This window comes from Oreochromis aureus, linkage group 9 (assembly GCF_013358895.1).
Source record: "Oreochromis aureus strain Israel breed Guangdong linkage group 9, ZZ_aureus, whole genome shotgun sequence".
In the NCBI taxonomy this organism is placed as follows: domain Eukaryota; kingdom Metazoa; phylum Chordata; class Actinopteri; order Cichliformes; family Cichlidae; genus Oreochromis; species Oreochromis aureus.
This window is the reverse complement of record NC_052950.1, coordinates 30,213,056-30,237,779: the sequence shown is the minus strand read 5'-3', so window position 1 is coordinate 30,237,779 and position 24,724 is coordinate 30,213,056. Positions and strand designations below refer to the sequence as shown.

The following is a 24,724-nucleotide window of genomic DNA, read 5'->3' as shown; positions in this document are numbered from 1 at the left end:
TCTCTCTCTCTCCCTCTCTGCCTGGGCGGAGCTCACTGTGGGCTCCCGCCCTTGGCCCACACACCTGACAACAATCACCTGTCATCACCGGGAGCACTATTTGAGGCAGGAACACAGATCCTCTCGTCGCTGGATGATTGTACTACAGACGTTAGTGTTTCTCACAGCTCCTGTGAACCTGTGCTTAATAATTTGGGATTCGTGATTAGTTTGTGACTTCCCTTCTCTTCTACTTCAGACCTTCCTCCCCGGACTTGTGACCTCCCTGCCGTGTGAACGTTTGTGAGTGTGGGCAAGAAGACGTGAGCGAGTGTGAGAGAGCTACCCTGTGATTCCCTGGAGTTTTGGATTCCCTTCACTGTATATATTGTGCACTGGTGCTGTAAATAAACTGTTTTTGGAGATGTCTAACCGCTCTGCGCCTGAGTTCCTACAACCAGATTGTGACAGATTAGTTCAACACTCAGCAGCCTCATATCCTGGCCACTAAACTGTCCTCCCAATTTCACCTGGATGATCAGCTGATCCTGTGGATATTGGACTTTTTGACCAACGGGACTGAGAAAGGTCGGGTCAACAACTCTCTTTCCGCTCTCCATTCCACCTCCACAGGCTCCCCCCAGGGCTGTGTGCTCTCCCCCCTGCTCTTCATCCTCTACACCGATGACTGCAGATCCACACAGCTCAACTGTCACCTGGTGAAATATGCTCACGACACAGTTCTCCTGTCACTGCTGTCAGGCCCCTCACAACACCACGGGGCTGCTCTTCAGGAGTTTATAAAGTGGTGTGACAGCAAAACCAACGAGATGGTGGTGACCTTCTCCAGTAGACAGGGGGATCTGGCTGCTTCAGTCATTACCACCATCCACGGGAAGCCAGTGGAGGTAGTTGAGGAGTACAAATACCTGGGAACCATCTTTGACAACCTGCTGAAATTCTCTGCCAACACAGAGGAGATTCTCAGGAGGTGCCACCAACGGCTACACCTCCTTAGGAAACTCAACTCCTTTGGAGTCAGCACACCCATCATGATGACTTTTTACTATGCCTTCCTGGAAAGCATCATGACCTTCTCCATCACCTGCTGGTTCTACTCCCTCAGCCTTCAGAACAGGAACAGACTGCAGCACACTGCATCAGTGTGCTCTAAAATCATTGGCCTGCCTGTCAGAACTCTGGCACAGGTTTTCAGCCAACAGGCCCTCAGACAGGCAGCCAAAATCATCAACGACCCCTCTCACATTCTTCACACCCTCTGGGGCCCTCCGCTGCATTTCCTGCAGGACTCAGAGGAGGAGGAGAGCCACCTTTGTCCCCAAAGCCGCTCTGCTTTTTATGTCCAGCCAGTAAGACCATAGACTATGTGCACGAGAAAATGCTAACTTCCTGGTTTGAGGCCGGATGTGGGGTTGTACATTTCCGGTAGCTTTACTTTGCTGTAAATTGCTACTGCGAAGATATACTCCAAAATCATGTCCAAAACTCGAAAACGGAAAGATTGCGTTAAGTTCCAAAGAGCAGAAGTTGGGAACACTCACCACTGTTGTGTCACAAAAAAATCTAATGATAGATTTTGACGTTTAACCACTTAAGCTCCACGCCCCTGATACCGGGGGCAAAAAGGAGGAGATCACGTTTAATCGGTTATAACGCGGGTTGAGAAATATAAGTGAAGACATGTGTGGTATCCACAGAAACCTCATAATCTCAGCTAAAATGTCATATAAACCATTTCTACAACCACCAAACACACCTAAAATAAGCCGCGATTAAACGAGCAGTTACGTAAATGCGCAGAAGTCCGCTAAACAAATAAAACCGAACCAGAAATTCTTCAGACTTCATGTAAGTAACCGGTTAAAAATAGGCTGGTTAGCTCCCAGAGCTATCACTGACTCCACACACCAAGTTTAACCACGATCAGACCAAAATTCACTGAATTAGCCGCAAAAGAAGACCACAAAAACACACAGCGGCGCAAATGCGCTAAGACAGAAGTCCCGATTTCCTCCGTTATTTTCGCCGGTAGCCGGTAACCACGTGATTGACGTTTAAAGAGTTTAGATCTATCGGTTGTTTGCATCACTCAACACAAGCAGAACTGCATCACTGCAGCATAAGACACATCGTCCACATTCAGAAGCACATCTCTGTATAGTGACTTCTTTAAACAGGCAAATGTTCAGCATTCAAACTACAGATGAACAACAGTCACAGATGTTTCCCGTTATGTCCACACCTACACAGCATGTTAACAAACCGTGAAAAAAGCCACACAAAAAATGAACGATTGCTGGTGAGGGTTTCTATACATTAGTATGTATGAAGGGTATGTTGTGACTTACCTTCAAAATTACAGTGGTCCCTCGTTATATCGTGGTTCACCTTTCACCTCGCTGTTTTGCGGATTTTTTAGTGCAAGTTTTCATGCTTATTTTTACGTCACATTGTGTGCTGCGTCCTGATCGCTGCAGACGATCTCCTCCATGACGTCTCTCCTGTACAGTACAGAATCGCTGCATCGATTGCTAGCAGTGTGACTCTGAAGTGCAGTACTGGATGTCCACGATGTCCACGCATCAAAAAATAAAACTGGCTACTTGATTTCACCTATCGCTGGTTATTTTTAGAACATAACACCCGCAATAAACGAGGGACCGCTGAGAAATATAACATTTGAATCCCTTTTCTCTTTTGCTCTGAGGCGTGGGGGAAAAATATCGACAAGTCCATGAACATCATTTACAGATATATTTCGTAAATGCCCAAGACATCTATAGAAATGTAAATCGCCGCTTGATTCATTCATTTACTTAACTTGTTTTGGACCGTAAACAAGGCGCGAATAGGACACCGGAAACAAAGCTCCACACAGGAGTTTTTGCACCGGAAGTAGCATATGCTAACGTGCACATAGTCAATTTCCCACACCAGAAACACAAAGTACTCTACACTCTTTTTATATATTCACTTTTAGTCACTACAGTTATTTATTCACTTATTCAGTCACTTTAATTTTAAAACTGTGTATATACTGTATACTTTAAGTATTTTTTATCTCATTCTTATTGCCTGTTTATGCCCTGTCCTTATTTTTAATGTCATGCAGCTCTGTCATATCTTAATTGCCCCTTGGGGATAAATAAAGTTTCTTTGATTCTGATTCTGATTAACATAAATAATGAATAACAAAATACAAAGACTCTCAAGTCCTAACTAATAATTGCAATAACAAGAACTCTTCTTCAATACAATATAAGAAAAAAACACAACACATAATAAACTCAAGATGCTGGGTCAGAGACCCAGCCCATGACAATAGGGCCTTGGGGGTGGGCATGTTATACGGCGTCCAGAGGATGGTCTGTGTATTCAACCTCACCTCTGGCGCCGGTGCCCACCTCTAAATTTTAAATGCATGTAGACATTGAGGGTTCTCGGGAGGGGCCGTGCCGACACCTGCTGCTCTCTGGCAGGAAGCACCATACCCTCCCGTGTTGTAAATGCACTTTAGAACAACATGCAGCAACACTACATATGAGCTCCACATTACATAACAGCTTCACATTTCCTCCCTCTGTATCTGGATAGTTCCTGGCTGCAGCACCAAAAGACTCCACAAGCGACGTCCGTCTCGCCCTAGCAGACGGCATTTCTTTGAATTTAAACCCAGAGTCATTCTTAGAGATTTCTTTCACTTACTACAGCAGCGTTTCATGTAGAAAAACTGAAACATAATGTTGAAAGTAAAATGTCTTTAGTTTCACGTTTGGCCCACATAAGATCCAAATGGGCTGTAATTAGCCTGAGATGTGAAATAAATTTGACATCCCTGTTGTAGATGTTTACCTTTTTTTCCCACCTATTAAGTACACTGTTAAAAAAATCCGTAAATTTAGGGGTCCTTTACCGTGGATTTGCTACGGATTCGCTCCGTTTTGCGAAATACGGAAAGTTTGCTGTTGCGCAAGGCAGAATTTTCTCCCCCATCCAGAATATTCCGACGCCATTACTTTCAGTGCGGTCAGTGCCTACCTAAATTTCTGCAAGTCACAAGGAAAGTTGGAAACAGGTTGGTTGTGTGGAATGAGAATGAGAATGTAGTGCCACCTTGTTCCCCCTCGTACATTAAATTGGTCTCGATAGGCAGTTGGTAGTGGTGTGTATGTGAGTGGATGTTTGCTGCTAGCTGCGTTAGCATTAGCCAGCCGCCTGCGCTTCGTAAGTACGTCAAAAACCATTTTTTCCCTCCCTCTTACATGAAATTTGGTCTCGATAGTCAGTTGGTAGCCGTGTGTGTTTCATGGTAACATTTGAATGTGTGGGTTTTGCGTTATTTTGAAGCGTGGTTTGCCCAACTAAAGTTAACGTTAGCCCATAAGTTGGATGCGCGCGCTTGTGTGTGTGTGTGTGTGTGTGTGTAAGTAAATTAGCCACATGTGTGTATTGTTATAGCTCGCTGTGTTACGTTAGCATGCAACTGAACATGGTAATAATTAAAAGGGGTGATAGTTAAGTAGAATCAGATTTCATTGCAGAAAACATTGCAGCCCAAAGAGAGTGGCCCATGCAGATTCATCAGAGCTGTCAAAGCATTGGAAGCAGGTGAGTTTTTGCCCCTCTGTTTTAATGCAAGTTTTCTGAAACTACAAAGGTTTATTCCAAAAATGCAAAAAAAAAAGTTGCCATCAGCTGTACATGGCAATAATTACTCTATAATTGGTTTTCATAATTAGGTCCATTTGTATTCCTGGTTGACCCAAACTGGACATTGAGGACCAATGTATTAATTGATTTGCAACAATTGTGATGTGTTTAATTTATGGAGATGTTTGTCATGTCATCCATAGATTCACAAACTCCACCGCAGTTCACCCGGCCTGGCCCCTCATCAACACCTGAACCACAGAGGTTTCAGCTGCCCTCAACACCACCTGAGACAGCCGACTCCCATCCCAAGACACATATTCTGTACCATGGCACAAATTTCCTCAAAAGTCATGGATGAGTTGCGTGAAAAAAAGTACATAATGGGGAAAGACAGACGAGAGATGGTTCGGATCGTCGCTGAAGATTACCTCCATAAACACCCAGGAAGACCTGGTAGACAAAAGCTGAGGGAACTCGCCAGTATGATTGTAGGACAATATCCTGCCTCCTTCAAGCTGACAGAGCCGTTTGGAAACAAACCTTTTGCAAAAGATGGTTCTGAAACTCTCTTTCGTCAGCTGGAACACAGAATTGAAAATATGAAGAAGCCACAAAGCTCACTGAAGAGGCAAGCAGGGGGTGAAAATTCAACAAAGAAAAGGCCCAGGAATTCAGATCTGTATGGATGTGTGGCGTGGGATCCAATCATTGAGGGGCCGTGTGTAGAAGACCTGCTGTCTAAACGAGATGAGTTGAAACGTGCCTTTCAAACCCAGGATCTTCAGGTGGGTCTGCAATCATCCATTACAGATACAGAAAGCTTTATTAATCCTCGAAGGGCAATTCGGTTCCTACAGTCCACCATCTAGACATACAACCATTCACACAGCAATAGTATATAGCAGGAGTAATGCGATAAGGTCTGGGTCCAAGTACAATTTAGGACACACTGTGAAATTGTAGATCATCTGTAGATCACTATGCCCATAGTCAATTGAAATTGATACCCTGTTTTATTATTTTAATTGGTTAGTTTGACTAACTGTTCGACTGTTTGTCTAACTGCCTCATATCTTTAGGAGTCATCTGTTCGAAAATTGATGACTGAAACATATCCCATTCAGCGTGAAATCCTCAACGATGATGATACCACTATTGCCGTTGTAAAGGACGAGTGGCCGTTCCTGTTTGAAGTTCCTCACCTGTTTGATCATGCATCTAAACTCCTTGGCTTCTCTGTACAAAACAAGCTGTCACAGGTGTGTTGTTATTGTTATTATTATGATTGTGCTGTGCTGCTCCATATGGAGAGAATTTTGTCTTTATTAATCAATCAAAAAAAGATTTGCAACCAAAAAGAGAGTTGAGACCAAAAAAGATAAACTGGCAACCAATCAAATAGAATAACTTGGATGAACAATCAAATGGAATAGATTTGAGACCAAAAATCAGGAAGTGACAACCAAAAAAAGCAGGACATTTGAGATCAAAACAGAACAGGTTGCAAATGAAAATGAAATAATTCATTTTTATTTTCATTTTTTTCAAAATTCTCTCCATAGCTCCAAACGAAAATGAGTGTTAGTCTTATGTACTTGTACAAAATTAACACCTTGAACCTTGAACAGGAACTTTCCAAAAAGAAAAGGGATCAATGACTTCCTTGACTCCAAAGGGATGAAGACGGGCGAAGGTCCAATACAGCTCATCTGTGGCATTTCAAAATACTTCAAGGAAGACTCTTATAAACTCTTCCACAAAAAAGAGGTAGATGTTGTAGATTTTAAACTGTGTGCAAGATAATTATTTGCATCCAGTGGTGAACCAAGTAACCAACCACAGTAGGAAGTATAGATTCCCCTAATTGTGCTGCTGATATTCTCTATAAACTCTCTATCTATAAACTATTTACATTAATGTTTGTGCATAATGGCTACCTCTGTCTGATGAAGACACTAGCAGATAGTCAATTTACCAGCAGGTTTGTGTGCACTGGAAACATTAATTCATGTATCATGTCTGTCACCAAAACAGATCTCTGCAGATCCTGAAGTCGAACTCCCAGTGACCCCATGCATCCTAATCAGAGGTTTGTAGTTAAATCTTTTTTTGTATCCCAGCAAGCTGTTGTTAGCTGTTGTTATAAGCTGTTGTTGTGTCATATTTATTAAAGAAATGTTTTGCTTGCCTTAAAATATAGGATTATTTTTTTTTTTTGTAAATCGTACATGGTTTTTATCTGTGTTTAAGGTGACCAGCAATTCAAGATTGCTGTTGATGGGTTACTTGTCAATGACCACATCACCTCTCCCATTGTGGCCTTGAGCTACGTCTTCTCCATGTTTTATGTCTGCAACGTCCAATACCCACCGGAGATGGCTTTTACTCTCGAATTCATGCAAAGGTAAGCACTCATTGTTTGGAAATACTTTGTAAATGTGACTTTGCCGTGCCTTTCTGCACCTGACCTGCTTTTTGTCAATCTACACTAAACCCGTTTGTCTGAGATGTACAAGCTCAAAATGTGTCGCCACATGCTGTGAGCTTTTAGATCAGCTGTTATTGGCTTATGATACCCCTGAATATGGATTTGTTCGGAGATTTTGTAGCTCCCTGTTGAAGACTATTGTTGGAATAAATGTGTCATATCTTTTAAAGGGCAGGTAACATGCTTTTGCTTTAAATAGTGTCCTAAGTCAATCAATAACAAAACAAACATAACATGATTCTAGTTGGGAAATGGAGCAAAAACATATTTTTTTTTCAGAATGGTTTGTTGACACAAAATTCGTTTGAGCTATCTCTTTAAAACCATTAGCACCTGAGACCAGGTTATGTCAGTGGTGGTCAAACCTTTTCATGTCAAAGACACACAAACTGAAATTTATTTGGCTGCAGACCCCAAACTCAAAATATGTTGTTCCAGGGACCTCCCCGAAGGAAAGACTAAACATATTAATTTAAAAATACTACATAGTGGATTCATGCCCAAATGTTAATACTTGTACTGATGTGTAACATGCACTGAATGTCACAGTTTCTCCACTCCATGTTTGAATAACCCCAGGACAGTCCGTGTTCAAATGTGCTGTTACACCTTTTGATAGGACAATGTCAACTGTGTTTTCTATCCCCTTCTGTGTTCTGTGCATTTATAATATCCCTGCATACACATTGAGGATGCATGCTGTCATGTGTTGGTGATAAGCAGACTTCTCGCCCTTGCAAACATTTCTGTATATGCGCAGTGTGAATGCATGTGTCTTGAAAAGACAAAGGAAGAGATAAGCTTAGCCACTGGCACCAGCACCACAACAACATTGGGTTCTAGACAGATGGTCAATTAGAATGATAGAGAGGTTCACACATAGGGGCATATTGAAGAAAACAAATGTAGGATTTTATTGAACTGCTCCACTCCTGTCAAGCCACACTACACGTGCAAACTTTGTCTGCATATCACTATTGTTTTTTTTTTTTTTTTTCTCAGAGTTTTCTTTGGGGTCAATCCTGAGCGAGGCTCCAAGGCAGAGAAGAAGGGGAAGAAACGGCACTTCATTCCTCCACAGGTGTGCAAGCTGGTTTCTCAGCTGAAGGAATTTGAATGCAAGCAGAAGGAATCTGAATGGGCCATTTGAGCTGTTCTCAGAGCTCAGAAAATACCTTTTGGACTGAATGTACACACACACACACACACACACACACACACACACACACACACACAAAAAGGCAAATCCAAAAACATGGGGCTTGGGAGTAGAAATACAGATTTTTACAGTATTAGGTGAGTTCAGATGTTTTAACTAGATGCCCACAACACACATGCTGCAGTTTCAAATCCCCCATGTTAAGGGGGAGGGAAGGTGGGCGATATTTGTCATTCCGTTAAGCTTTTCCTGTCATTGTGGAGTTGGAGGTGTAAGTTTTAATTTTTTTAGTTTTAAGTTGTTTTAAGAGTTTTAAAATCTCTTTATGGCATGTTGCACAGTCATCCTTCTAAGGTCATGGTTGTTATTGCTGCACTGATGTTTTATAGAAAAGTTGTATAATGTAATACTTCTAATGTTCTATTTGTTTTTGTAGAAAGGTCAGCCACTGGTTGCAGAGCTCTGCCTGTCGGTGTGATATGTGGAGTTGGAGGTGTAGGTTTCTGCATCCTCCTGGAGGGGCTCCTCATTTTGCACTGACAGGTGAGACAGCAACAGCAATGCTGGCAGTTTTATTGTCTTATTTTGTCATTGTCTTTAACAAATCAATTTGTTATTAATGCCTGTCAGCCTGTGGATGCTAAAAAGTTGCTAGATTTGGCATCTCCTGTTAAAGGACATGGCTGTACTTCTTTGAGAGAACAGCTGGTTTATGTATGTAAAATTTCTCTGAATGTGAAGGTGATGTTCTGAATGTTTTAATGGTTGTAATGTAAATATTGCAAATCATTCACCACAAAAAGTGAAATCACTTTAAAGCACTGGCAGCTGTTAAAGGAAATAAATAATTGCTGTGATTCTACATTTGTGCTTTATTGATGGTAAACGGTATAGAGAATGGTACAGAATTAAACATTTTAGGATGACTGAAGTGTCCGTAAATGGTATGGATTGAGTACTTAAATAATACGGAATATTCCATTTTAGGTTTGATGGAACTGTCCGTAAATGGTAAAGAAAAAGTCAGGTAAATCTACAGAAATATCTGTTATAGGGTTTACGGAATTGTCTGTGCAATAACGCCGAAATTTATGGAAAATACGGAATTTTCCATTTTAGGTTTGACGGAAATGTCCGTCAATGGTACAGAAAAACTCGGGTAAATCTACAGAAATATCCGTTTTAAGGTTTATGGAAGTGCTCGTACAATAACGGAAAAAGTGCTGGTAATTAATTACCAGCACTTTTTCCGTTTTATAACGGAATTTTTTTTAACAGTGTAACTTCGGTAAATACGTATAAATCAGCCACCTGCACAGAGAAATGATGAGGCAGCTTCTGGGCAATAATCGTATCTGTTAATGTTAACACTGCAAACCCAGTCATATTACTACCATCTGTATTATTTTACAACTTACGCTTCTATTTATTACGCACGCATATTTAAACATAAACACTGGAATCCCAAATGTAATCAAATAAATATGATTTATTATTCATATATTTATCATATTGTTGCGACCTGGCCCGGAACGACCGTAACAAGAGCGGGGCGTCCCACGACCTCCCACTCCCAAACAGACACAGCCACAGCATCGGGCTTCTAACAATGATTTATTTACATAAATGGTACTTAGAACAACGATAGTGGGAGTGTACAGCTTCAGGATGAGCCAAGGCCAACACAACAAACAAAACCCAACCTAAACTTCGGTCCCCCTCTGACCTCTTCAAATAAACAACAAAAGAAATGACAGAGTCTGACCTCCCTGGTCTAACAACACTGAAGAAAACAAAGCTTCCCAAAAATAATTGGCAGCTGACCCCTACTCACTCGGCGCTTCACACACATGCCCGGATAACATGCCCGCTATGGCTGCGGCTGCTCCGTCTGGGGCAAGTGCACAGAACGTTTTCCACACCCCACAAATGCTGCGGCTCTTCCATCGTCCTTTATTGGTTACGTCCACATTGGGAGCCGGTTTCACCAGGCCGATCCTTCCGTCCACCAATCCAGCTGAGCCCCTGCACAGGTGAATTGGGCTATATGGCAATATGAATAATATACAAATATCTTACTTGAAAAAAAAAAAAAACTCTCAGTCTGATGTTGGTGGTTTGAAATATTAAAGTCTCACTGATAAGGGGTGGATGCACACTGAACTACACAGACCTATAAAAAATATCATTAGCTCTGCCTGCGGATGTTCCTGCACTAAATAACCACAAACCCCTCCAAATGCTAAATACTATCCAAGGAATTGCACCTGTTTTTATAGGAATGGGTAATGTCGGGACTGCATGGCTTAAGCTGGTACAACATCTATGATGTGACACAAGGCAGTAGCCCTTACCACAGGACTGGTTTGTTAACCATACCACTGGAAGGGCTGACGTGTGGTGGCTTTGCAGTGACTGAAGCTAAGAGCTAAACTCTCCCCTGTGTGGAAAGGAATCTGTGCTGTAGTTTACCTGATCATGCCTCTTAAGATGTTCACCATCCCAAACTTCAAGCAACTAACAACTGCATGTTAGTTCTTTGATAGCCTTGCAGAGTAGAATGGCTTCAGATATGTTACTGGCAAAAAAGTTTTGTGTTGTCTGTTATGAACCAGGTCATGTGTTGCTTGTGCTCCTCACACCTGAGGGTGGTGCTGTTCTTTCTCTGTGTTGTTTGAGCTTGGTTAAGCTCCAGGTGGAGGCTGACTGTCGGTGGAAGACTGAATGAAGCTATAAATTGGGACCCGTCCAGACCAGCGGCCCCGCCTACTTCCAGCTTCCAAACAAGTTGGGCATTTAGCTCTGTGTCTTATAGTGTGCTGTGTGAGCAAGTTTCTGTGATGAGGAGAGCTTGGCTGCCTGGTATATATCTTACTGTCTGCTAAAATTCTAAAATTCGACTTCTTTTTCTTATATGGAGATATCTCAGGGATAGAATATGCAGTTAAACAAAATTACACTGATAGAAAGGTGAGTTTATAAGTACCTCTGCTGTGGTGGGAACAGTTGGGTTAGGAAGGCAGCCTGAGAAGGTCCAGCCATCTCCAGCAGGGGGCTGCACAAGCTAATTAACAAAAACAGTTAACCAAAGGAAGGGGCCCAGCAGCTTTTGGCTGTAACAGCCCTCAGTTTAAATGTTTGACCCCCTGATCTTCAACATGAGGCCCAGAGGCCAAATCTGCAAAACAAAGACTCCAGGTCTTCTGTCACAGACCTGCCCATGGCTGTTCATGCTACATCAAAGTAATTAAGAAACAGACAAACATTTAAAGAAAAGACTACTATAGACATTTCTTTTTCACAATGGGTCCACAGGAATAAAAAAAGAGAAAAAAATAAGATATTTTCTGCGAATTAACAAAATTTTCTGTCTGGAGAGTTGTGCTGATACATTTTATTGATTAACTAAAGGAGCATTTCTTTAACATACTGGCAAACTGAGATGAAGTTTTACATTGTGCTTTTTTCATATAATAAGATTTCTTGGGGATTAATTTGTCATTAAACATCTTTAGACTGACAGAAAAGGGAGTTTCACTGGTCCGACCCACTTATGTTCATCGTGGGCTGCATGAACTTGGGTAAAAGATAAAGTTTTATAAAAAACCTGGACAGTTTACTCAGCGAGCATCCTCAGTTAAAACACTAGTGGAATGCAATAGGGGATTCAAACAACAGCAAGAAATATTTGCTCAATAATACAAAAGTTTATTTTTATATTGTTTTTCACAGCCACATTGTGCTTCACATAAACACATAATGCACAGAAAGAGATTCACAAATAAGCAAAAAACACACACAAAAAAAGACAAATAAAACCAGAACCCCAATGATGAATTAAAAAACAATGAAGTCAACAGCATGAATAAAATACAGGGTTACTCCACAGGTAAGAGTAAAAATTAATCTACAAATGCAAAAAAAGTTTCAAGATAGGCTGAGAAAGCGCTCTGGTTTGAATAAGCCTTTAATGGTGATGGAAATACTGGAAATACTGATGCAGCAGACAGACTTCACACCTTCTTCATTTTGGCAGTGACTAGAGAGGAAAAACAGACAAGCAGGAGCTTCAGTTTTTCTCTGTAAATACTTTGCATTTATTTCTGTGTGTGTTTCTTTTAGCATGACTTACGATCTTTGACCCACTGAGCATCTGGATCAGCACAAAGTTGTTTTCCATCTTTTGTGTTAAAACTGGAAATAAAAGACAGAAAATTATAGAGATTGTATGTGTTTGTATGTAGGACAACATGTGCTGACTTACATTATAGCCTTCACACAGGGTGGTCTTGCAGCCTGCTCACGATACGTTTCCCCCACCACGTCACCTCTCTTATTGTCTTTGGTGATGTCAACACAGCACGGTGGTGTACTTCCAGGTCCACGACCATGAGTATCTGAGAGATAAAAGGTTAAAAACTGATTTGTCTTCCATCACTAAACAGAGGATGACTTTTAATATGTGACCTGAAATTATGTTACAGTGAACAGGCATTTTTTTGTGCAAATCAATCAACAAGTAAGTTTAACAAATCAATGTTCTCACCACTTGGGGGCCCTCAAATACTTCTTGGGCAGTTTTGGCATTATGTTAGTTAACTTTGATTTTCATAGTTGTTGGGATTCAAAGAAAAAATGAATGAAAACCAATCCAACTTTGGCCCAGAATTAAGTTTAGCTGTTGCAGAGCTCTGCCACAGATTTTAAAGAATGTTTCTATCTTCAAATGTCTCTGATTAAAAAAGCATATGACATGCTCCCATTTGTGCAGCACGTGGATATTTCTTAAAGAAACTCCAGCTAGCCTGGCCATGCTCCGCAGCATACCTATACAATATCTGCGCAGACGTGAAATCAGTGATGGTTTGATCAGAACTTGTCTCCAAGCAGCCTGAAGCTGGACAGATAGTCTCGATATGATAGAGAAAGGTGGGTTACTTTGAAATATCCACGTGCTGTAACCAAAGGGGAGTCATACCCCGTATATATGGAATATGTAACTGAGTGGAGACATAGTCTTGGTATGATAGAGAACATATTCTCAATATTCTTATGTTTATAATAGACGGTACGTCACTGTTTGCTTTGTGCTGTTATCAGGATGACTCAGAACGTTTCCATAAATATATTTTAACAGAGGCGAGACTTGATCCAACAGTTGGAGATATCATCTGGTTCCCGGAATTTTGCAAGGATGAATTTTTAATTATATTTATTTATTTTTTTAACCAAATTGAATCAAATAGAAATATGAACGGTTGGGAAACATCGTCTTCATGGTCTGAAGAAGATATCTGCTGTCTTAAGTTGCTTTTTTTGTTATTATTTGCAAAGAAAGCATGTTGGTTTACTTTCCAGAGGATGAGAATAGGAACCAACATTAAGCTCCATTTATTAGCAATGATTAATGTATCAACTGTTTAATCATAGACTTTAAAGTTTAGATGTGCTGATAACTGAAAGGTGAAAAATATTGTCCCGTAGCTGCAAGATATCATCTTATACTCTCTCTGCATCTCTCTCATTTCCTGCTTTCATGCCTTATGCAATGAGTCACAATGTATGCACCCCTCCAAAAACCCACTGAAATGATGACTTTGCTAGAAAACTAAATTAAAGCAGTGAGATTTAGTTACAGAGTGAATTTGTTTGAAAGAACCCACTGCACCCACTGTGCCACACTAATACGTTGGCAGTTATGATAGTTTAAGTGTCTTACAACATATGCCTGGCATGCAACGCAGCGTGAGACATAAGCCCATAAGTGACAGAAAACAAAAGTTTGCATGTAGATAAACATAAAAGGTAAAAACATTGTTAATGGTAAGCAGTATAGCGTGAATGGATATGGTGTGGCTGTCAATCAGTCCAGCAATGGAAAAATCAGGTGAATGTTGTACTTAAAACAATCTCCAAGACTTCTTCTAAATGTAGACGTAAGAGACGCCTTTTAAAATGCCATCACTGACTAACAAAACTTAGAAACAGAAAACAGCTTCCAGGGATGCTTGGTGGGTAGAAGTCGAGGAAATGCTGGAAAAAAATGTTACAGTTATAGACTGAGCAGATACCAGAATATGACTGATGTAAAGGTTTGTGGTCTTTACAGAAGCCATTGTTGGAAATAGTCATTGCTGCGATCAAATAATCTATTTTATCTCTTTTTAAATTTTTCTTTATAAAAGTAAGAGCACAGTTACCTTCAGAGGAGTGGCAGCACACACATGTTGAGAGCAGGAGGAGAGTGATGGAGAGGATCTTCACAGACATTTTCACCGGTGGTCTGGCTCACTGATCAGAGTTAAAATCTACGAGTTGATTCGTGTTTGGTTATTTATTGGTAAGTGCAGGAACACATGCAGGCACAACTGATGAGGTGTTTTTATAGGTCTGTGTATTTGTGTGTGTGGAGTGGCATATCACACCTCCGCCTCTTATCAGGGAGACTTCAGTATTTCAACCTATCAACATCTCACTGAGAGCTTTCTCAGAAACAGCTTCACTGACTTCTGTTTTTCAGTGACTCATGATGCCCCTTAACAGCCTAGATGTACATCTATTAACATTTGCATGACTGGCTGTCTTTTATGCTGCTTATTTTTTCTTATAAATTCCCACAACTTAAACTTTTGTAACTTCAATTAAATTGTTTAAGGTTTCTTGTTTGCATCAAGCTGTTTTACCCCTGGAAATTCAAAAGAACTCACTCTTACTGTTTATTTAATTTAGGTGTGCTTCTGACAGATGATCAGATAAGTTTCACACTCTGCTCTGGAGGAAATGTGTGACAGAAATGTGATCATGTCGACTGTCTTTATCTTCCAACACACACATGCAATGAACAACGTTTTCTAACACAGACTAAATACCCCACATGAAATATGTTTTGGGCATGCATTGCTAATTTCCCTCCTCATAGCTGCATTAGCTATCCCATTTCTTTTATTCAGACTTAAATATGAGGGCATGACTGTTTGGGGTACTTGGGTTCATTTCCCTCTTCCATGACCCAACAGGGCAAGCATAAACTTTCCAATAGATGGCCTCACATTTGACTCTATACTGTTGCTGTGGTTGCTGTGCTCTATTTGTTCTCATATGCTGTGTTTAGTTTCAATAAATGTGATGCTGTGCATTATAGCTAAACATCGTCTCCCTTGAAAAAGAGGTTTTTAATCTAAATGCGATCTTCTGGTTAAATAAAGGTTAAAATAAAAAAAAGTCCCCCCATCAAACCTCTGCATGTCAGTGGGAGCAAAGGTCTATTGCTTTACTACATATTCAGGTTGTGTATCATGTTTTTAAATAGTAACTAAGTAATAAAGTAACTAATTATTTTTGATAATAAGTCATCAGTAAAGTAACAGGATTAACTTCTTGGAGGAGTAGTCAGTAATTAGTAACTAATTACTTTTTTCAAATGACTTGACCGAACGCTCATCTCACAAACACACATTATCTTGGTTAGCCGCTACCTCTAAACATATCATGCATTATCAGTCCTATATCAGTAACATTCATTATTTATCATTACTGTTACTTGTGCTTTTGTTGGTTGCTGCTGTTGCTTCCCTACTGTGAATTAACAAAGAAGTTTGTTTATGCTGGCAGAAAGGGGCGTTTCACTGGTCTGACTAGTGATGTTCGATTCGTGAACGAATCGTTCAATACTCGAGAATCACTTTACTGACTCGTGAATCATGATTCACAAGCGCAACTGACTCACTGACTCATCCCTTTTGCTGTTAGCAAACTAATTCCATTAGTAGAAATATATCTAGCTTATAATTAAAATTGTGGGGAAAAAAACAACAGCCAGTTTCTTAACAAAAACATTTCTGCTCTGAACTGGAAGAAAAAACCCTGAGTAGAAGCTCACATCAAGACAATAGCTCCTTGGTTCACAGTAGCATGGCTCAGCTAACATGCTAACAGCACATTTGAGTTACTCACCCCCTCCCTTCCTGTGCTGAATCATAGCGTAAGCCAGTGGTTCCCAAACTTTTTTTGCCAGGCCCCCCTTTTTTACAAGAAAAATGTTCGCGCCCCCCCCCACCACCTAACCCCCCCCGCACAAACACATCCTCCAAACACACACACCCATATTTTGTTTACAAACCCCATTGCAGTTTATTTCACACCTCAAACATTTAGTAAACAATTAAGCAAATACAAGTAAACTGCAATAAATTACAGGCAGTAATAAAATATACTACTAACTCTTTTACGCTACGTCCACACCTACACGGGTATTTTTGAAAACGCAGCTGTTTCTATGCGTTTGGGCTTTTCGTCAACACGTAAACGGCGTTGCGATTCACCGAAAACGGAGATTATTTAAAACTCCTTTTTTGCGTTTACGCCTGGACGAGGATTACAGAGTTCGTCACGCAACGTCAAAGGTATGTGCCTCTTTTCACGTCACGCTGTGCACCACGTTATTGTTTACATGAGATGAATTGCAGAATGGCAGATAGAGACAAAATACTGTTACTGTTAATCAGGGCTGGACTGGGACGAAAAATCGGCCCGGGCATTTTGACTAAAGACCGCCCCACCAGGTATTAAAGCCATAAAGCCTTTGAATGAAAATAAACGCTGTTGTGACAGTGATGTACACTGTCTTGTTGGTATATGTATGATTTCTATACATTTTACATCAGATAAAAACTTTGGTAGTAAGAGTCAGATAATTATTTAATAAAAGCATTTTAAATGAGAATAAGTAAGAAAAGTATTTCTTTGTGCCCCCCTTTCCCTGTTAATGCCCTACCTGGGCCCATGGCAACACTTTGCTAGACCCGCCCCTGCACAGTTACCAGCTGTCAGCTACATAGAAAAGGATCCTGGTGTTATTTGTCTCTCAGAAACAGTTCATAACTTCCCTTCAACTCATTCATGTCACCTAAAAGGTAAACCTGTTTCTCCATCACCTGTTCAGCTCTGATAATTCAGTAAGGACATCTCCTGGTTTCATCTTCATGTTTCCCTCTCACCACATATCCAAACCGATATCATGACCAGCAGCTTTTACAGCTGTGGCTCCAGCAAACATCAGCTGATACTAGAAATTAATATTAAATAAATTCTAACAACAGCTGATCAAGCTTAAACGAGCTGCCGTTGTTTAGCGCAACATCCGCTGGTTTCCTCTTTCTGGCGCAAAGTGGGCGATAAACAAACAAGAGAGAAAAGCCGATCAGCTTCTTATTGATCAGTTCTATGATTGAAGCAAAAACAAGAGAGGGAGGGGGAGAGAATGAGAGAAAAAGAGGCAGCTGCAGCCTAAAGACACTGAATAACTCCAGCTTTGTGTCTTTTCCATTCTAGCTGAAGTACAGGACAAACTGCGTCTCTTCTCAGCTCAACACGAAACGCGTAATATTTTCTCTGAATGAGGGACCGTTCCATTTTTTAAGGAGCAGTTGGAAACTCTACTAATTAACCTTATGAATAAAATAAAGTTCACTATCAGTAACATCACAGCACCCACCCAGCTGTATAGAAACTCCGTCATGCTAGCTAGTACGCAGTACGAGTTATTATAACTGACTGTAAAAACTCAGCACAATGAAAATAAACTCCACCTAAACTTGGTTTTTATCTGACCCGGATAGACTGCAGGTCATAACTTCTTACCTGAAGTTCAGTTCACCTGACACTCGGACTGGCAGCCTCCTCAGGTCTCTCCTCCTCCTGCCTCCCCTTCTCTCATCCACCTGCTGGCGAGTTATTTTTACACATCGGCCAGCATCTGGCCAATCCACCGCCTCTCATTGTTCATGCCGGCACAAAAAAAATCATTGGCCCATAAAAACGAAAAATCACCATCGGCCCACCGGGCAAATGCCCGGTATGCCCGATGGCCAGTCCAGCTATGCTGTTAATCTTACTATCTTCAGGTTTTACACACTTACATATACACACGCAGTTACTGTCCCTCCATTTAGAAAGGCAGAGGCGTCACGGTGTAATTATTTTACGTGTAGTTGTTTTTTTTCCTGTGTAATAATATTCAACATTGCTGTCAATACATTTTTCAAAAAATGCCTCTCTGTACAAAATGGTTTCAAAAACAAAAACAGCTGTGGGATACTGTTTGTCCGTGATTTGAACCGGGGGGAACAAATTACGGCAGGATCAGCCTGATATTATTTGTATCCCACTGTAACTTTACTGCATAAAGAGCTAACATGTCCAAAATGTCAGCAGTAGTTAGTCATTACACGAAGTGTTTGTGAACTAAAAATCAAGAATGTGGGATACTGTTTGTCCGTGATTTGAACAGCCCAGCGCGTGCTTCCGACGCAGGGAAAACTATTTGCAGGGGAGACCTACCTTGGCACTTGTGCAGGTGAAGCCAAAGGGAAGATATGCTTCACCAGATTTTCTAGTCTTTGGCTTGGAAGGAAGTTGGTTTGGAAACATATTTGGCGATGCTTCATCTCCTGCTTTGCGTTTATGTGGGAGCCCCGTCAAAAACCTGTCCACAGTGTCCAAGCGCTCTTCTTTTTTTTTTCTTTTCATACCGCGCCCCCCCTGCAATGGCTCTGCGCCCCCCCTAGGGGGCGGGCCCCACACTTTGGGAACCTCTGGCGTAAGCGAATCACTCAGGACTCACTAACCCCCTCCCTCCTGTGCTGAATCGTAGCATAAGCGAATCACTCAGGACTCACTAACCCCCTCCCTCCTGTGCTGAATCGTAGCATAAGCGAATCACTCAGGACTCACTAACCCCTCCTCCTGTGCTGAATCGTAGCGTGGCGAATCACTCAGGACTCACTAACCCCTCCCTTCCTGTGCTGAATCATAGCGTGGCGAATCACTCAGGACTCACTAACCCCTCCTTCCTGTGCTGAATCATAGCATAAGCGAATCACTCAGGACTCACTAACCCCCTCCCTCCTGTGCTGAATCGTAGCATAAGCGAATCACTCAGGACTCACTAACCCCCTCCCTCCTGGCTCACAGCTCAAACGAGTTGAACGAATCACTGACTCACTCACTCCCTCCCTTGCTGTGCTGAATCATAGCATGTACGAATCACTCACTCACTCACCCCCTCCCTTGCTGTGCTGAATCATAGCATGTACGAATCACTCACTAGTGATGGTAAATTTGATTCTTTTTACTGAATCGAGTTTTAATGAGTCACTCACCAAAGTGAATCGGGTTTTTTGAGTCATTTGAGTCACTGAGTCAGTTGACCAGAGAGTGCAAAAAATGTACATTTTCACTCAAACTTAATTTGTTTCTCTTTTAATGTAAATCCTACTGCTAAGATGAGTGATTCTTAAAGAAAACAACTATTTTATATAGCAAAAAAGAGCAAAAGAATTTCTAAAGGGAACATTTCTTTTGTTTATTTTTATTTTATTAGTATTTTCCTTACATGTGTCAAATATATATTTTCTCATCTAAATGTCCACTGAGCTGTGAGCCAGGGGGCGGTAGTGCGCCTTAACATTGGTTGCCAACCAAGAAGAAGAAGAAGTAGCTGCGAGCCAGGAGGGAGGGGGTGAGGGAGTGAGTGATTCGCTCGCTCTATGATTCAGCACAGGAGGGAGGGGGTTAGCGAGTCATGAGTGATTCGCTAGCTCTATGATTCAGCACAGGAGGGAGGGGGTTAGCGAGTCATGAGTGATTCGCTAGCTCTACGATTCAGCACAGGAGGGAGGGGGTTAGTGAGTCATGAGTGATTTGTTTCCCCTACGATTCAGCGCAGGAAAGGAGGGGTTGAGTAGCTCAAATGTGCTGTTAGCATGTTAGCAGAGCGATGCTACTGTGAACCGAGGAGCTATTGTCTTGATGTGAGCGTCTACTCAGGGTTTTTTTTTCCAGTTCAGAGCAGAAATGTTTTTGTTAAGATACTGGATGTTGTGTTTTTCTTCACAATTTGAATTATAAGCTAGATATATTTCTACTAATGAAATTAGTTTGCTAACAGCAACAGGGATGAGTCAGTGAGTCAGTTGCGCTTGTGAATCATGATTCACGAGTCAGTAAAGTGATTCTCGAGTATTGAACGATTCGTTCATGATTCGCGCATCACTATCACTCACTCACTCACCCCCTCCCTTCTGGCTCACAGCTTCTTCTTCTTCTTGGTTGGCAACCAATGTTAAGGCGCATTACCCCCTGGCTCACAGCTCAGTGGACATTTAGATGAGAAAATATATATTTGACACATTTGAGGAAATTACTAATAAAATAAAATAAAAATGAATAAATGTTCCCTTTAGAATTTTTTTGCTCTTTTTTGCTCTATAAAATAGTTGTTTTCTTTTACAATCATTCATCTTAGCAGTAGGATTTACATTAAAAGAGAAACAAATTAAGTTTGAGTGAAAATATACATTTTTGCGCACTCTGGTCAACTGACTCAGTGACTCAAATGACTCAAGAAACCCAATTCACTTTGGTGAGTGACTCATTAAAACTCGATTCAGTAAAAAGAATCGAATTTACCATCACTAGGTCTGACCCACATGAGATTGAAGCGCACTGTATGTGGCCCACAATGTAAAATGAGTTTGACATTCCTGCTGTAGGGAAAGGGGAGAAACAATTTACACGGTGGAAGGCAGTTCAATGAGAGTTAAATCATTTATTGTATGAATCTGACCATATTTTACAAAATAATCACAAAGGAAGCAACAAGTCCAGGGATGGTGTTCACAACAAGGAGAGATACAGCTAATGGGGACAATAGTAGTATTATACCTGTAGCTTTTTTTTTGCGGTTTTAAGGTGGGGTTTGAGTATACTGACTCCTTTTTTAAACAACGGTACTGCAAATCTAAATAAGCTGCGGAACAATCCGCCCAGACCTGCGCCATATTGCGTGCTGGTCCCTATATACCCTCCCAAATCACCCCCAGCTTGCCCGATGTAATATTTTAGATATTTTGTCTCGTCTGTGTTGTAGACAGCCATCCTTTCTTTTTTAAAATTGCTGTCTTATCAGACGGAAGTGTAGCTTGACAAACACCTTACTGTATAAAAAGGGTATATGTTGATTCTGATCATCTTTCAAATCAATTTCTATGTCGTCGATTAACGTCTTTGACACAGGTGTGTAGTGTGGACTGTCAAATTGCAAAATGGCTACGCGCCGGACATCGTCTGTGATATTTATAGCCCTTAATAGCCACGCGTGGGCGTCACCCACAAGTTGATAATCGGCAATATCTGCATAAATAAACATGTTGTATTTTCCCCCGTATATGTCAGCAGGATGCGGTGCGTATGTGTTTTTATAATGAAGTACAAATGGTTCTTCTGTTTTGAATCCTAGGATTTCTGCCAGTCTCCCTCTAAATGTGAGAACGCTGCCTCTAGGCCCCATAACGCTGACATAGTTACTAACGGTGTTGTATTGTGTTTTAATGTCCGCCGTGCCTGGCTGCTGTTGGCATTTCAAATTAAATTCTTTTATTATGGTAAATGGTCTGTATTTATATAGCGCTTTACTAGTCCCTAAGGACCCCAAAGATTTTACATATCCAGACATCCACCCATTCACACACACATTCACACACTGGTGATGGCAAGCTACATAGTAGCCACAGCCACCCTGGGGCGCACTGACAGAGGCGAGGCTGCCGAACACTGGTGCCACCGGGCCCTCTGACCACCACCAGTAGGTAACGGGTGAAGTGTCTTGCCCAAGGACACAACGACCGAGACTGTCCAAGCTGGGGCTCGAACCGGCAACCTTCCGATTACAAGGCGAACTCCCAACTCTTGAGCCACGATCGCCCCATTATCTGCTCCACAATGGTATAATGACCCACAGACAGCTCAATCATCGTTACGGATAGGGCGTCATCTTTGACAGGGTTATAAATTTCTACTAGCGAATCTGCTTGTGGAAAAGACAGCCAAGTGCGCGGGTACTGTATCTCTATAACAGCTACCTCATACTGATGATTCAAAACAATAGGTTTTGCTAACTTTGTTCTAAAATTAGATATCTTATTGCCTGGGTAAACATGAGCTGACGCATTCAAGAAGAGGGTCACATAAAAGCCGGCCTTGTTGTTCTTTTTATCCATCCTTCTTTACTCTGTCTCTGCACGGTGGTGAATGAATGACTGCAGAGCTGTGTCATCAGGGTTAATCACACCTCGATGATGTCTTTTTCTGGAATCCATGAATTAAAACTTGTTGGCCATCCTAACCATTTTACTAGAGCCATCTTTTTTCGGCCCACCTTTTTTCTAGCCAATATGCTTTCAATTTTAAATGTTTTGTTTTTATCAACAATCACACGTTGTATTTCAGGCTCATAAAATGTGCCTTTCAACACCTCTCCTGCTAGATCGGCTAGTCTGTACACTGGGGGCTGTCTCCCTATACGTTCTTTGACTGTGAAAATCTCATCGGTGTAGGTTTGTTCGTATCCTTTTCGAAACACTCCTCTCAGTTTTGATATTCGTACTGTGTCGCCAACATTAAATTTAAAACACACTTTCCTCTGAGGCTTGGTTTTGTACAGGGTGTTAAAGACCTGCTTCTCATTATCCTTATTTACCTCAGCCGGAGCCATTTGGATAGATCTGTGATAAGCATTGTTATATGCCTGTGTGAGCTCGGGGATGACGTGTACATATCTCCTTGAGTTGACAGATGTTAAGTACTTCCACATTCTACCCTTGAAGCTGCGGTTGAATCTTTCAACAATACTAGATTTAACCTCACTAGCTGTTGAGAAATGTTTGATATTATATCGCTTCATTAGCTGTTTAAAGGTTGTATTATAAAACTCTTTGCCTTCATCTGTTTGTAGTTTCATAGGGATCCTTCCCTCAGCAAGTATATCCTCAAATGCGGCTGCTACGGCTGGGCCCGTCTTGGTTGTGAGACATCTAACACACGCATATTTTGAGAATACATCTATACATGTTAGCAGGTATCTAACATTATCGTTATCTGTCATGTATTCAGACATATCAACCAGATCGGCTTGAAACTGTTTGTCGATTCCATTAACCAATACTCTATTTCTGGGAAAGTGGATCCTAGCTGGTTTATGGAGTGTGTAAGTGTCGTCTCGTTCTAAATAATGTTTAACCTGTGATAATGAGGGTTTTACACCTATTGCCTCAGCGGTAGCTATACGGAGCTTATTTAAACTGGCCAAGCCAGCCGGATGGGCCGGATCATGATAAATTTTATACAAGGTGTTTTCCATGATGCATGCAAGACACAAATGATAAAGCTGTTGGTGTTAACACGTGTTTTTATTTCATTCACACAGACAATGAATACTGAACAGCATACATTAAACCAGGTGTCTCCCAGCCCAGTAGTTACCAATCATATGAAGCATGGCTGGTTTAGCACGTCGGTCATAACGACTTGCTTCTAGCAACTGCACAATGTTGTCATTAATTGTGCATACTATATGTTCTGATGATCTCAGTTCGGTCATGGTATGTTCTGCAATCCTGCGGAATTGTGTTCCCGTCCCATCGACTGTGTACGAGCGCACAAACAGGCGTATGGCGGGGATGAAACGGTCTGTCTGGAGCCTTATCATCACATCGTCATAGTAGGTGTCAAAGAAATATTCGGGCAATTCGAGCAAGCAGCTGTGTTGCACCTAACTGGGATGAGCTGTTTGACATCCGTAGCATGTATCCTGTAGAAACTCGTTTAGCGCCAACATCAGCAGATGGTGGGTTGCAAGCTTGATGTCGATAATGGTTTCCTCAAACAGCCCCGATCCTGTAGGATCCTGCAGCAGCTGTGGAGAGGGGGGAGGAGGTGGTGGGGTCTGGATTAACAGCGATGGGGGTGGGGAGTCTGGTGTGTCTGTGAGGTCCCACGGTTGCGTGTCTCGCTCTGAAAATGGGAACAATAAAAATGTTATATTTTGTTGCATAGACACACACACACACACACACACGCACACATATTTAACCTACCATTTGGTTTATTTAGTTGTCGGACGGCCTTATGATTTTAGGTTTGCACAGGGTAGAAGGCAGGCCAGTCTTCGAGCAAGTCGCAAAATCATCAAAAACAATGCGTTTTCTAATACCCTCGTACGCAGTGTTGAGTCTATCTCTCTTGATGGCATCGTCAACCTTGCTAAACATATGCAGCATAGCTCTCCAGTCGCACCACTGTATAAAAAACATATCCTTAAACCAAGTAGTGCCCTCTTCTATGCTCAGAGGGTAAGGATTTAACCTCCAGTTTTCAACCCCTCTGGCAGCTATAAAACTTTCCCTGTCATCACATACACTGAGAAAAATAAAGTCATCGGGGCTACGGTTAAAACGATCAGCCTCGACCCTGTAAAGCTCTGGGCCTGTTGGACTGTTCCACTGGGAAACATACAGCATCTCTGGGAAGCCCACATTGTCCAAGTCCGCACAAACAACAGTGCGAAAGAGTTTCCAGTTTCTAGTAGA

At 41.5% G+C, this 24,724-nt stretch overlaps 2 protein-coding genes and 1 long non-coding RNA gene across 3 annotated transcripts; 2 read left to right on the top strand and 1 right to left on the bottom strand.

Annotated features, from left to right (window-relative positions):
* Positions 1 to 3,933: 3,933 nt before the first annotated feature.
* LOC120442077 lies at positions 3,934 to 4,963 on the top strand. The gene is made up of 3 exons (XR_005614497.1): positions 3,934 to 4,075; positions 4,542 to 4,608; positions 4,854 to 4,963. It is a non-coding gene; the product is annotated as an uncharacterized LOC120442077 (long non-coding RNA).
* A 70-nt stretch (positions 4,964 to 5,033) lies between these two features.
* Positions 5,034 to 8,572, top strand: LOC120441834. The gene is made up of 5 exons (XM_039617284.1): positions 5,034 to 5,438; positions 5,733 to 5,912; positions 6,688 to 6,742; positions 6,904 to 7,057; positions 8,144 to 8,572. The coding sequence occupies exons 1-5, from the start codon at positions 5,034 to 5,036 to the stop codon at positions 8,289 to 8,291; spliced, it is 942 nt and encodes a 313-aa protein (XP_039473218.1). The 3' UTR covers positions 8,292 to 8,572.
* A 3,413-nt stretch (positions 8,573 to 11,985) lies between these two features.
* LOC120441929 (eotaxin-like) lies at positions 11,986 to 14,689 on the bottom strand. The gene is made up of 4 exons (XM_039617487.1): positions 14,501 to 14,689; positions 12,565 to 12,697; positions 12,433 to 12,494; positions 11,986 to 12,339 (listed from the first exon to the last, which is right to left on the bottom strand). Exons 1-4 carry the CDS (start codon positions 14,568 to 14,570, stop codon positions 12,314 to 12,316), a joined length of 291 nt encoding a protein of 96 aa, XP_039473421.1. The 5' UTR covers positions 14,571 to 14,689; the 3' UTR covers positions 11,986 to 12,313.
* Between the last annotated feature and the right edge of the window lie 10,035 nt (positions 14,690 to 24,724).

What these genes read in the sequence shown, in the direction of transcription:
- LOC120441834 (XM_039617284.1), top strand. Translation starts at nt 5,034, where the DNA reads ATGGGGAAAGACAGACGAGAGATGGTTCGGATCGTCGCTGAAGATTAC. An exon ending in CCCATGCATCCTAATCAGAG is followed by an intron (nt 6,743 to 6,903) that starts GTTTGTAGTTAA and finishes TCTGTGTTTAAG; the next exon opens with GTGACCAGCAATTCAAGATT. An exon ending in ACTCTCGAATTCATGCAAAG is followed by an intron (nt 7,058 to 8,143) that starts GTAAGCACTCAT and finishes TTTTTTTCTCAG; the next exon opens with AGTTTTCTTTGGGGTCAATC.
- LOC120441929 (XM_039617487.1), bottom strand. Translation starts at nt 14,570, where the DNA reads ATGTCTGTGAAGATCCTCTCCATCACTCTCCTCCTGCTCTCAACATGT. An exon ending in CCCTGTGTGAAGGCTATAAT is followed by an intron (nt 12,495 to 12,564) that starts GTAAGTCAGCAC and finishes TTTTATTTCCAG; the next exon opens with TTTTAACACAAAAGATGGAA. An exon ending in TGCTCAGTGGGTCAAAGATC is followed by an intron (nt 12,340 to 12,432) that starts GTAAGTCATGCT and finishes TTTCCTCTCTAG; the next exon opens with TCACTGCCAAAATGAAGAAG.